This window comes from Malaya genurostris, chromosome 1, assembly GCF_030247185.1.
Source record: "Malaya genurostris strain Urasoe2022 chromosome 1, Malgen_1.1, whole genome shotgun sequence".
NCBI classification, from domain to species: Eukaryota; Metazoa; Arthropoda; class Insecta; order Diptera; family Culicidae; genus Malaya; species Malaya genurostris.
Window position 1 is genome coordinate 129915549 of NC_080570.1, and position 14714 is coordinate 129930262.

Sequence of the window (14714 nt, forward strand, 5' to 3'; positions counted from 1 at the left end):
ATTGAGAAGAGAAATAAATGTAACGAGCAGAGCTCGTTCAGTCTGTTTTTGAGAGCCAACTTGAAGTGTTCTAATTTTGTGCTATCTACCGAAAGTTTACCCTACATAGTTACAGAAGACGTTTCTCCGCCTAATCTTTTAAGTGCATAATCTGGAATTCAGTTGTCTTGCATTGAGGTGAGATTAAAACGTAGGTTAAATAGTTTTATTAATATTGAACATAAAACTCATGATATCTTATTGTAAATCGTCCTTAACTCTCGGTAAAATTGTCATCAGAACGTTTCGTGCGGCCAGTGTAGGTTCTTCCATTCGATTCTACAGACTTTTTTACTTAAGATAAGCTAGATTTAGTAAACTTCCAATAAGTTTTACCAAGATTTAAGTACGACTTACAGTAAGGATCTCATGAAATGGAGGATTTAGGGTAAAATAGCCACCAAAACGTTTTGAGCAAACAGTGTGGGTAATCGATTCTCCAGACTTTTTCACATGAAAGTAGGCTATTCCAGAATACCGCACTCGACTTCTTTTCAAGTTACTGAGCGAATGTTACAGGAAACCCCCAAAACTGCTGTACATTTGGGGTAAAACGAGCAGGATGGCGATTCGTGCGGCCATTGTAAACCATTCCATTGAATTCCTTGGATATTTTTTCACAAGAACCGCTTGATTTTGTTGACCTATCTCAATTAAAGAATGTCCCAGAAAGAATGGACGCAACCAAAAACCGATGCCATTTGGCAATGGTTCAGAATCTGTAATTTTTTATGGCTGCGTCCTGTTGTTTACACTCTTCTCTAACCACTTGTGCAGTTGTTTATTCGTTATCATTAGTTTGTTTCGAATTGCGTGGACTTTCAGCAGAACAACGTCGAAAAATTGTGTACAAATGGTGCACAGAACACGGACTGTCACTGAGAAAGATAGCAAAAATAAAAGGAGTAAGCAAAAAAGCCGAGCGAAATGCAATCAGGAAGTTCGGTGAGAATAATTTGAGGATAAACCGCAAACGGGTAATAAAACGGTCCTTCTAACCCTCAGTTAGATAAACGTATACTGAAGGCGTTCGAGCAAACGAAGGAGGTTTCAGTTCGAGATGTGGCCAAAAAGTGGTCACTTCGAAGTCAAATGTTCTTCGTGCTAAAGAACTTTTGAATCTTCGAACCTATAAGAAGCATAAACAACCAAAACGTAGTCCGAAACAAGAAGCATCGATCAGGCCGAGGGTTCGAAAGCTGTACAATACGATTCTTGCTGGAAATTTGAACTGCATAATCATGGACGACGAAACCTACGTGAAACTCGATTAAAAATCCTTACCGTAACCACAATATTATACGGTGCGAGAAAGGTAAGTGTTAAACCAGTCCGAGACATCGATTGAAGTCGAAAAATTTGGTAAGAAAGCTATGGTCTGGCAAGCAATTTGTAGTTGCGGTAAGATTTCGAAACCCTTCATCGCCACTGCTCCAATGAACAGCGAAATATACATCAAGGAATGTTTACAAAAACGACTTCTACCCATGATTCGAAGTCACAAGGATCTTGCTGTCTTCTGGCCAGATCTTGCTTCTTGCCCACAACTTAGACCAATTGAGGAGTTTTGGGTATTAACGAAGGCACATCTTAGGGAACATGCCTCGGCAGCCGAATCCATTCAGCAGTTCGAAAAAGATTGGAAAAAAGTGCCAAAACTTGTCGCCAAGAAGTCTGTACGGAATTTAATGAGAAACGTTCGCAAGAAGGTGCGCCAGCTAGTCTACAATGCCTAAATAGCAATTGTTGAGAATAATATTCCGTTGTTGTAGTCTAATATTAACAGTTCGGCTGAAAAGTTCGTATCGTTTAATAGAAACTCTCATTTTTTTTGCCAAAATTCGTTTTTATTATTCAACATAATTGCCATCAGAGGCGATACAGCAATTATAGCGATCTTCCAACTTTTCGATACCATTTTTGTAGTACGATTTGTCCTTTGCCTCAAAATAGGCCTCAGTTTCAGCGATTACCTCTTCATTGCTTCTAAATTTTTTACCAGCGAGCATTCTCTTGAGGTCTGAGAACAGGAAAAAGTCACTGGGGGCCAAATCTGGAGAATACGGTGGATAAAGGAGCAATTCGAAGCCCAATTCGTTCAATTTCAGCATGGTTTTCATCGACTTGTGACACGGAGGCCGTTTTTTTTTAAATTTCGTCCTTCAAACGCTCTAATAACGCTATATAATAGTCACTGTTGATGGTTTTTCCCTTTTCAAGGTAGTCGATGAAAATTATACCATGCGAATCCCATAATACAGATGCCATAACCTTACCGGCCGATTGTTGAGTCTTTCCACGCTTTGGGTTCGGTTCATCGCGTGCAGTCCACTCAGCTGACTGTCGATTGGCCTCCGGAGTGAAGTGATGGAGCCATGTTTCGTCCATTGTTATATATCGACGAAAAAAATCGGTTTTATTTCGATATAACAGCTCCAAACACTGCTCAGAATCATCAATTCGTTGTTGTTTTTGATCGATTGTGAGCTCACGCGGCACCCATTTTGCACAAAGCTTTCTCATATCCAAATATTCGTGAATAATATGTCCAACACGTTCCTTTGATATCTTTAGGGTGTCAGCTATCTCGATCAACTTCACTTTACGCTCAATGAAAATCATTTTGTGGATTTTTTTCACGTTTTCATCGGTATCAACCTCTTTTGGACGTCCACTGCGTTCATCGTCTTCGGTGCTCATATGACCAGTACGAAATTTTGCAAACCTCTTACGAATTGTTGCTTCGCCCGGTGCAGAGTCTGGATAACACTCATCAAGCCATTTTTTGGTATCGGCGGCACTTTTTATCATAAAAAAGTAGTTTTTCATCAACACACGAAATTCCTTTTTTTCCATTTTTTTCACAATAACAAAAGTAGCTTCACTCAAAATGCAATATCTCACAAACTAATAATCAGACAGCTGTCAAATTTATACACGTATCTTTTGAAGGTTGGTACTAACTGAAAATGGTATGGATTTAATTCTAGTGGCGCCCTCTCATAGAAACGATACGAACTTTTCAGCCGATCTGTTATCAGTATACCGAATAAAATTTGAAAACCATACACTTGTGAATTATTTACAGCGAAATTAAAGTGCGTCCATACTTTCTGAGACAGTCTTTAGTTCATGAGTTACAGAATTCTTTACGGGTTTTTCATAGATTTTTCCCACTGTGCATTGGAATGCAGAAGATGTTCAACTTTTCCCAAAAAAAAATACATAATTAGGCAAGAAATTTGCTCATGTGGAAAGCGGAGCATCCCTTTTGTTACGATCGGGACGATCAACAAGCAGTTATACAAAAAGGAATGCCTCCGAAAGTGCCCACTTCTACTTCTTTGGTCACACAATGGTCATACACTTTTCTGGTCGAATTTAGCCTCGTGATAAAGAAAGGTAAATTGGTCCAAACGTTGTATAAGGCCAAATGAGTAGGTTCATGCGTTTGGATATGCACGGAGAACCCTTCGATCATAAAATTGCGATATCGCAGTTTTTGATTTTTGCGATAGTTGATTTAACTAATTTCTTTTTGATTCAACCAAAATGGTTTTTGATTTGCATATATTCAAGTAGTTGAAAAATATGTTGTTTTGAATGCTGTCAAATGCCGGAGACAGTTGAAAGCAAAACAATAATCACAATGCAAAATCAACAACTTTTTTAGTTGAAATCTGTTCGCGTCGCTTCAAAGTGTCAATGAAAACAACATCGATGGTTAAAGCGTTTGGTGAAATTGTGTTCATTCGATTTGAGAATTTTATGATAACAAGTGTTTATCTAACAGCGGTGTTGTGATAAAGTTAACCTCTTTTGAGATGAAAAAGATTTGGTGACAAATTAGAAAATGTTAATGAATGATCATCTCGCAATCTTTCAGGTATGCGCAAAAATTTTATGCTTCAAATTCGATCATTATTTACTTCCAGCAGACTGTTTTACTTCCAGCTGTTTGTTACAGATGATGATGTTCATGCATTAGCAATAAAACGCTTTTTGACATGAATTTAATTTATAAAAGTAACAGGAGCGAAGGGTTTCAAATGCACAGAACGCGTTGCGATTGAATGGCGCGTTTGAATTGCCGTCGCAAAATTCCAATTCCCAGCGGTTGATGCACCCAAGCTCATATAAATTGACTAAAATTATCAGTGCATAACTTCAGTTCAACCGTTTGAAGGCATCATTTTAGGTAAATTTAATAATTTTGCTAATTTACTCGCCCTCCGGGCACTTTTGCTGATTAAAAACGTTTTTCTACATCAATCATTTCCGATCGAATTAGAAGTATTTTTTTTAGAATTTAGATCTTTACTGATCTAAAAACAAACAAACAAATAAAACCGATTTATTTTGCAACTAACAGAATTTTGTTTCAATAACAACACCAGTTATTTCAATTAAAATATTTGTTGAAATTGAAAGGTATGTGTCCTCACTAATTGACAGCATTTTTTTTTCAAACAGTTGAATTAGTTGTTTCAACCATCGTTTCTGCTAATCGAAAAACAAAAATGACAGTTTAGTTAAAACAACAATCGATTAGTTGTACCAAATTTTAACCAATCGAATTCAGAAAATCAACTAATATTCTGGTTGAAATGGGATCGCGGGTGGTTCCGTGTGGTATTGAAATTGAATGAAACAAGCATGGAAACCAGTTAAATAATATTTTGGATTTGATTCCCTGAAAGTGTAGAGATGATCGATCGAATGGGTGAATTTTGCCGAATTCCCAGTACATTCCAATACCAAATATTAATTTCTTCATGTGTGTGATAAATAACTTATTAATTCAAAACTTTCTCCCAAAAAAGTACTTAGCCTGAAGATTAACTAGAAAAAGATTCGTTTTTCGAAGGAAGAACACTTTGGTAGTACTACTATTGAACCGAATCAAAACTGCACTACTGTGAATATACTTAAAATATTTATTACTCCTCTGTGCAACTCACTAACTGGACTGTGCCAGTAACTACAACATCGCTAAACGTTCCAACTGAGTGCAACTTTCAAATCGAAGGGCGCCCCTAACGAGCAGCACTAAAACAATGCAGCTGGGAATACATTCGTACCCATTGGGGCAACCCTCTTACGTAGCGATTATCATCGGACTTGGAATGTTTTGTACGTACCGTACCTCCTACCTAGTAGCGTTTCAGCGTGGTGCTAGATTTGCTGTTGCTATAATCTACGTGCGTGTTAGTAGCCCTGCGTAAGCGTGCACGGTTATCTACTGGAAAGGGGGTCAGTTCCGAAAAAAAAAATCATATCACTCACCACATCCTCCTCGTCATCATTGTAGTTCACATTCAGCAACATAAACTTCCAATACTGGACGCAATCCGGTATCGAGTAGCAGCTGTGTTTACTGGGAATGTCACTCCGATAGATTCCCTGTGCCACCGTTTTTTCCTCCTCATCATCGGCATCCGATTCCGAATAGCTATTGCAAAATTCCAGGTCATCGTCCTCCACATCTTCTTCCCCGGACGATGACGCACCGGAGTCCGTCGATTCGTCACCTCTGTTGCGATAATCGAAGATATAATCACGCCGGTAATCGTACACGATTCGGTTGCAACTGGGTTCTGACGGATTGTAGAGTACGCACACATTCCGGTACCGATCAAGGGGATGACGTACGTTACGATTCGGGACCGGTGGCGGCGACCGGTGACTAACAAGCGCCGCCGTCCGCCGATTATTCTTCGAAAAGGCAAAATCATCCACCACCTTCCACTCGTGCTCATCCCGTACCGACTGTAGTTTGATATAGTCGTAGATGTGTTCCCGAGGAGATTCATAAACAGGCTCGGAGCCTTCGGTTTTGCAAGCCCAAATCGGCTGATAGATGTGTTCCTCCGCTGGCATTCCACAGTCGGAATGTACTCCACTGGTCGTACTGCTACAGCTAATTTCATTGGACGAATTACTTTGAAGATCGGCAGTTATGAGGGGTTCACCTCGGCGACGCCGGCGCCTTTTGGCTGTCGCAAAATTAATCACGGTTTCGTTGCTTTCCAGAAACCGAAAGTAACGATCAATTTCGACCGTTTCCCGCAACGGGCTGTGCGAACTGTAACAACTGTCACCCATGATTCTGAGATAGGTCTTGTGCCGGTTCAGCACCGTGCCCAGGTTCGGTAAAAGCCTGCCGATTTGGTCAACTAGCAAGAACACTTTCAATCGACGTTCGTACGAAATCACAACCCGACACAAACTAACATCCAGCAAATGGTTTCGCACCAGTAACCAATTTAAATTGACTCTTGCCGAGCGCTGTTTGCGCTGCGATAACCGATAGGAGCTCACAACAACTGCCGCCGCCGCCGCTGCCGCACTATCGCACTCATTTACCTGCGCTCGATATAGCCTTATCACGTCATTGGCATGGCCATTCGTATCAGTGGCAGCATTTTGTTCGGTGTCTTCTTTCTGGCCTTTCAGAACGGAATCGAAAATATTCAACAGACCCGAAACGAACTCGGATTTATCTCCCGCAGCCACCGAATCACGGCTTTGTTCCTGCAACGTTTCAGTGTCTTCGAACACCGCAGAACCAAAGGTTATCACGACTGGGTCTGCAATTGTTTCATCCGGTTGCAACTTGCACTGCTGATCCAACTGATTGTTCTTAACGTTCCGACAAAATTCTTCGATCCGATAGCGCAGATCACGCGGGTCACTATCGTTCACCGAATCGTGAGACCTCCCGGCAAAACCACTCCAACCTACACTCACATCATTGAACGTAACGGACGGAATGCTTTTCACGTGATAAGTCACCTCACAGTCGTCAGAATAATCTGCCGCTTCGAACAGCAGTGATCTCATCCACTCACTGACTGGTGGTGGTGGTGGCGCTTGTAGTTTTGGTGGTGGACACGGTGGCACTGGTAAAGCTGGGGGTAGTAGACTTATCGCATCAGTTGCACTCAAATCGTTGACCAACCGGCACCGATCACTGACAGGCACCAAATTTTCATAAATACTCTCACTTTTTTGTCCCGAGGAAAAATCGATCAAGTTTTCACTGGCACTTCTCACTTTTTGCCGTGCTTTCTCCTCCGTGGCCGCAATTACCGCTGCTATCGCGTGACTGACGACGGACGATTTGTTCGAATTGTTCTCCTCCAGTGCCAACTGATCAACGCTTTTGGGCCGGGACACTCGATCCACTCCGGTTTGTTGGTTTTCCTTTAAAGTGAGTGTGAAAATTACAGAAAATGGTTAATCGTTTCGGTTCGCTGCGGATTGCGCATTGTGACCGCATCGCAAATTTACCCCACTTTGTTTTTGTTTTGGTTGTTTCGATGTTTTGTGAGCTAGGGAAATCTTCATGGCCACATCCCCGGCCTGATAACGCATTATTAATGGAGCTTGCCGCAATTGCCATCTCACGTGCCTCGGTGGTGTATGTGCGTGATGGCCGCCGAAATGATGTGCAATCAAAATACTCATTTGGGTCGAACCATTCCGTACACAAATCACCGAACGTAAGTAGAGTGATAATGGCACTTAAATTTGTTGGGCCGCAATCGATCGAGTGCTTCCTAATGCAACAACAAACTTCCGCCAGTTTTGTGACGTTCGGAACAAACTACGATGAGGGGATCGAAAATCATTTTTTCATGGAACATTTTATTGAACTTTCCAAATCATTGGCTCCATGAATGTTTACTGTAAGATAACCCAACTGTAGGATATCTTAAACCAACAATATACTGAAACGTCGGGATGATTTCATCTCATGTCCGAGAGAAATAAGGTTTTAAACGAACATGACATAACCTCACACCATGAGCAAGACGAACGTCGTTTGACAACTAGCTGTGATTTGTTTACAACCTCAAAACCTCTCATTTAAATCGAAGTGAACATGTAAGCAAACCACCGTTAGCTACCAGATTATGTTCGTTTCGCGAAATTGGTAAAGTCATGTCATGTTCGTGTAAAACTATATAATAAAAATCAGTGTGGACATCATTCGCAGTTCTGGCGACAACAAAGCCTTTAAACTTACACACTTAAAACCGATTCTCGAGCTCGACATAAAGAATTCGAAATTCATTAATGTAAAGTTCTGCTATCTCGGTAAAACGCATTTGATTACCGAAGTTTGGCATAATATGTTGGCTGAACTTGTCCGTAATCAACAAATATACCGCAATCATCAAATGCGTTTACCGAGATTTCGAAAAGTGTGTTTGCTTTTACTGAAATTCGGCGAGACACTTGTCATCTAATGTCACCTACTGATTTTGTATAGCACCGGACGTCACGCTGAAAAATTTATGCGAATCGGGCGAAAGAAAAAGATTTCTGTATTGTGTGAAAAGCTAATTGGAATCAAAATGTTCTTTTTATATATACTTTTGAATATGTGTTTCTTTTCAGGCAGAATCACTAGAAACAACTATGATATTTCGGGATTTGAATGTTTTATTTTGAATTAAAATGAGCATCTTTCCCCAAACCTGGCTTTTGTGGCAATTATTTTGCCGAAATTCCGCAATAAAATTTACTACCGAAATTAAATCATGCTACGTTTCATTCATACGGCCCAATGAGTCGTTTCATTTTAACTTTCTATAGTAAAACTCAACAAACCTCATCAGAACCTCATGACTTAAAACGTCATTTTTCAAATCCTACTTGACAACACAAAAGTCGCCATCTTGGATCTGAAAATAACTCAAGCTTTGTAATCTATTCACCAAACCCGTTCTAAGAATACTTCTCCAAAACCTCAATTTACGCTCCTTATACCTTATGATCAAAAAAGAACCGGAATTTTCATTTTAAAATTCCCGCGCTTGTCCAATCGGTAAACTTTTATTCTCTCAACGTTGGCAACACTTTTATACACATTCTGTCAAATTTTGACGCATATCGTACAATTAGTTTTTGTTTGACGTCTATACAAAGAAGTTGAAAAATTTTCGTGTGGCGATTTTTATAATGGATGAAAATTTAGAACAACGGCTCGCCTTCGAAGCGCCATTCGGTCGATTGTTGTGCGGTTTCGACGTCATATTCATAGATCCACACCTCATCACCAGTTATGATGCATTCGATGAATGTGGGGTCACTATCTGCGTTGGAAATCATCTCTTTGGCCACATCAACACGACGCTGTTTTTGAATGAAATTCAGCTTTTTTGGCACCAGCCGAGAAGCGACGCGTTTCAAACCCAAAACATCAGTTAAAATGTGTTCGGCTGATCCATAAGAGATGCTCAACAACACAGCAATCTCTCTAATCGGTACAGAACGATTTTGCAACACGATTTGCTTCGCCGATTCAATGTTTTCTTCAGTAACAGATGTTGTTGGGCGGCCAGGGGTCTCATCATGATCCAAGCTTGTACGACCACCTTTGAAGCGTTTATACCACTCGTATGCCTGTGTTTTTCCTAGACACTAACATTTTCAACGTTTCGGAACACTTAAATCCATTTGCAACACAAAATTTGATGCACGCACGTTGTTCTAAATTTTCATCCATTATAAAAATCGCCACACGAAGATTTTTCAACTTCTTTGTATAGACGCCAAACAAAAACTAATCGTACGATATGCGTCAAAATTTGACAGAATGTGTATAAAAGTGTTGCCAACGTTGAGAGAATAAAAGTTTACCGATTGGACAAGCGCGAGAATTTTAAAATGAAAATTCCGGTTCTTTTTTTATCATAAGGTATATGTAGGGGAAGATGTTCGGTTGCCGGCACCCCACCGTAACTTTTGACAGAAAGCAGATAGCGTCATTCCGACAAATGTCATGTGTGTGTAATAGCAGCACGTTCTTTTTGTGTCTAATACCAAAGCAAACAGACGCTTGTATATTTTGCTGCGCTCAAAACCAATTTTAATTGCGTGAAAATCAATACAAAAGTTTTTTATGACTATTTTTTATTGTATCATAATTTAAAAAGCATCAATCGAAAAGGTGAGAGGATTGATTATTTATGATGTGAAATCGATTTATTTCGTGATTTAATACTAGATGCTATCAAAATTGTCGCAACCAAAGTTTTTTTTCGTCATTTTCAAAATGTCTACCAATTTCGGTTACCGGCACCCCATTTTTTCGACAAATCGCGAAAAATTGTCAGTGATATGTAGAGATGCCAAGTCTGCAAATTTGTCTGTAAATTATCAAATTTCTTAGTTAACATGTAAAGCTAAAGCGTCTAAAGACTTTCTACAGACTTTTGAAACAACGATTGTTTGCAGACAATCGTCAGAAATTACAGACTTATGAAAATTGGCGCGATCTTTCCTTTTTGCTAGCTAAACTTATTGTATTACCTGGCATCTCGGGTGATATGCAACACGTGGACAACTTGACAGCTTCAACACATCTGTCATAGAAGTAAAAAACTTTGGTTCTCTTTTTCTGTTAACCATGGCGACTTCAAACAAATCGTCCAAGTCAAGGAAAATGAACTTTAATGCACTGATTTATTGCCATTAAACGTGGCTTAGTGGATAAGAAGCCAATATATTCGACTGCAGAAACGTATTTAATCCGGCGAAGCCGGGGGAAGATCGACCAAATCAACACCAAAGGCGCCACCATCCAAATCATCGGCCAAGAGAGCCAATGCGAAATTATCATCAGACAATGAAGGCTTTGTGTAAAACTACAAGGATCAGCCCCATGGGGTTGTTCGAGCCATTGATGTGGAACAAGGCAACCAAAATTTCTAATGATCTACAATCAAACAGTTCAAACAATCGTCACACTTTTGAATCCGCCATTGCACGAAAGTCTGCTTAGATTGTTCTTGATTAGAAACCAACACCGAAAATTGTTTGTATTGATTTGTATTTGTTTTGTAGCCGATGAAATTACACTAATGTCCCAAATGTATGCAATTATATCTTTGTACATACTTGCGATACGGATTTTGTTATTTAAGCTTTCCTTCGTCAATCATGTGTTCAAGTTTTGTATGCAAGCACTTAATTTTATAGCGTTAAGTTTCTCTACCATTATTACCATTCTGCGATTTCGTTTAAAGCGATAAACTTTTTCTCATTATCAATGGAGTTCATCTTATATAAATTAGAAATTAATCTTAAGTAATCAAAATTTACCCTGGGGTAGTTGTCAATTTCCCAGGCGAAACGATATAACATGGAATTTCATCTGAGCTTGCATGACGCAAGATCAGAACATACCAATTAAAGCCTCAAATCGTTTTATACCACTAGCATGCTACGCGTAGGACTGAAACGTTAGCTATAATTTCGCTTCTATTTATAAATTCGCGTGCTTCCAACAGCTTCGCTTTTGCATCGATTGACCAATCAGAGCGATGCTTTCCCTTTGATATATCGCTTACTCCTTCAAAACCGTCGTCTGTAGCAGGACAAAATGTAGACAAAATAGGACACTGCTCGCTACTAATCAAAATTTCAATCATATATAATTGAAAATACGTGGCTTCATACATTCAAATCGAAACTTAGAGATATTTCCAATCACATGATGAAATAATATTAATAATTGATACAAAATAGACTGAGCTGTAACCTGACCACATTTCTACGTGTATTTTTCCTTGAGATTCTGATTTGCACCTCTATATAGAAAAAAAAGATGTGTTCCACATCAAAACGCCTCCGAAAGGAATAAATTCCGTTTATTTTTTGAATAATTGCAGTCTTTACTTATATTTTACCAAATTTCTTGGGGTGTCGGTAGTCGAACACCGTTTTTGAAATGGCCAAAATTTATCACTTTACTAAATTGATAATAAAAAATTTTCAATCGATTGAATCAACTTAGTTTCTTAATCAGTTGTTAGCTAGGGACTTTAGCTTTTCATTGATGTATTTATGTCCGCACAATGTGCACTTAGTCAGAGGTTCTAAGCTTAAAAGAAAAGGGTGCCGGTAACCGAACATTCTCCCCTATAAGTGTATATGTACATATACGTGCACATATGTATACATATATACATATATAATGCGCGTAAATTGAGGTTTTTGTGTAATATTGTATGAATTTGCAATAACCTCGAGAGAGTGGAAGTCGCCAATTTGGGTTTAATAGTGACATGACACATTTTCAATCTTCATGTCGATTTCGCTACGCATGGAGCCTTTCAGAACAACACAAAAAAATAAAGCCGATGTAAAAATTCGAAAATTCTAATGTTTATTTTATATTTTATATCTGTTAATACAAATCGCTAAAAAAATCTTAGGTAAATGCAATCGCACGAAGCTCGATAGCTTAACGGTTTACCGATCCATCGGCTGTTAATTTCTAGCTATTGAATTTGATCTGGATCCGACCTGCAGTTCCAGAGCTACGGGGCAGAATGTGACAAAAATGAAAATAACTGACCGTTGAACCGTTTGAATTTTATCCGGACACGACTTCTGGTTCCGGATTTACAGGATGTTGAGCATAAAAATCTCAATTTCAAAAGTGTGTTTCAATACGTGACACTGAGAAATGAGTTCGTAGAAAATGCGCGCTCCGTAACACTGGCGCGTGCAAAAGCGTCATGCTGCCAGTCATTCTTTTCGTTATACGTTTTAAAATAATTGCTGATCTGAAAATACGTTATACCGGGGCCGGGTGCCAATAAAAAGTTTCAAAAATAGACCAACCTGTTTTCTGTCACAATTTTGAACGCTTATAACTCAGTCATTTGTTAATGGACTGATATAATTTAACAACTAATCGTTTCGGAAACATTTAACTTAAACATGTACGTCAACGTCGCATACTATTGAAAAATTGATTTGAATCGAGCTGTGTTTTCACGAGCCAATCACAGCATGCCATCATGATGTCATCCGTTTGAATTCTCTCGTACGGTCGATGGTTTCGATCGCTGCTGTACACCTCGAATTTTATTTAGTAGCAATTCTGCTTCGATCAGAATAGGAAGGATTTACGTTATGCAAGAAAAAGTATCGCTTTCTTTTGCATCGTATGAACATTCGCGCAAAAGGGAATCTATAAATATATACTATCTTACGGATTTAGCTTCAGTCGGCAACCTTATTAGTGAGTAGATGACGAAACTGAAAGTTACTTCCATTTGATCGCTGGATATTCCCCCCCACACACACACACATACGGTGTGCTGGTGCCGTGTTCATATGAGTATATTGAATATCAATTAGCTGTTGATTTTTATTCTTCAGTAACTAGCAGGCCAATTTAGAATTATCCGCGATAGATTTTTCGTGCCTACAATTTACAATTTACAAGCGCTTGCGAATGGATTCAATACTTTCATTAAATGTGATCGAACACAATGAACTATCTGTTAGCGTAAGCCCTTAGCTACTATTATTGAAACTATTAAAATGATTAGAAATTGATTCAGTCTTATGAAGCATATTGGCAATAAAAATGGTTGAAAATGGTAGTCATCTGCAAATCCATCCTCATATCAACTAGTAAGAAGCGTTTAAAGTTACGGCAGTTCTTAGCCTGATCATCGAGATTTAACAATCAATAGGTTCAAATCTCTACATATAAGTATTTTAGAATGGGTTCGATGAAAAGGTTTCAAATTTAATGTTTCAAGTTACTATGAAACCCACATTGGCGACATCCTTTTTGTCTAGGTTATTGGACATTTTTACCATATTATTATTTTTGGTACGGCTATGGCGAATTTGTGCCAAAATGTAATTTTTGGGGTATTCGCTATCGTTTGTTCAAACCAATCAAAGTAGCTTGAATATCGCTTTGTACTTCGCATATTTCACAGCATCAGTGATTTCAGTTCTTGCTGATTGACATCAGCATTGAATCAGCTGTATTGAACCAAAATATACCCGAAAAAATACAGTATAAGTAAATGGATGGATTCTTATTTCGAAGGGATAAATGCAGCCTTTCAAAAAGTAGATATTAGTGTCAATTTGATTGTAGATTATGATAAGGAAAACCAGCGGAAAACATTTTTTCTTCAATTTGACATTCAAAAGTTATATAATATAATTGAATAATTCTCAATGTAAATTTGAATGCATCAGCGTGAATCTATTGTGGACTTCACGTACGACCATTATTTAACGTTACTCAATAACATGCATCAAACATAGCAAACAAATCATCGGTGGCCCTTGTCGTGAGCAGGAATCTCTATTTTGCCGGAAGCGGAAGTTCGCAAAAAAAAACTTTTGTTATGAAAACACTTCTTGAATGCACTTGACGATGATATATAATTATAACTGCAGGTTCTAACTTCCTAAGATTATCTCTAGAATCCTAGATAGTATTTCACAATTATTTATCGTTTTTTTTTTCAAATTTAAATCTATCGAAGTGAGAGTTTCAAAACTGCATTTTAAATGTCATTATGATCGGTCGTGTCACAACCCTGTATTTTTCTTTTCATATGCAAACAAAAACTGTAGTGTTCACTCAATTTCCTGCAATTGAAATTGTCTTATTGTGGGAATTCCTAAGTCGATGACTTCAGTAGGATACCTTGCATACTAAGAATATAATCCTGAGTATCAAATTATGTTGTTGAGGTTTGCAAGTTTAAGATCAAAATTAGAAGAAACTTGAGTTGTTTTGCAACTCTTTTAACAGAGTTACCGTATCTGTCGTAGTATCAAAGTATTGGTCTTTTTTCCAATGACACATTTCTTTTCAAACAAGTATTACAGGCTCC

The 14714-nt window shown here is 38.6% G+C and overlaps 1 protein-coding gene across 5 annotated transcripts in view; it reads right to left on the reverse strand.

The window, feature by feature from the left end:
- LOC131425766 (uncharacterized) overlaps nt 1-14714 on the reverse strand; it is a 35563-nt gene that overhangs the window by 6681 nt on the left and 14168 nt on the right. For all 5 annotated transcript variants that reach the window (XM_058587909.1, XM_058587907.1, XM_058587906.1 and 2 more), the window contains exon 3: nt 5326-7245. In XM_058587909.1, the coding sequence (XP_058443892.1) occupies nt 5326-7245 (1920 nt within the window). The remainder of the gene's footprint in view (nt 1-5325; nt 7246-14714) is intronic.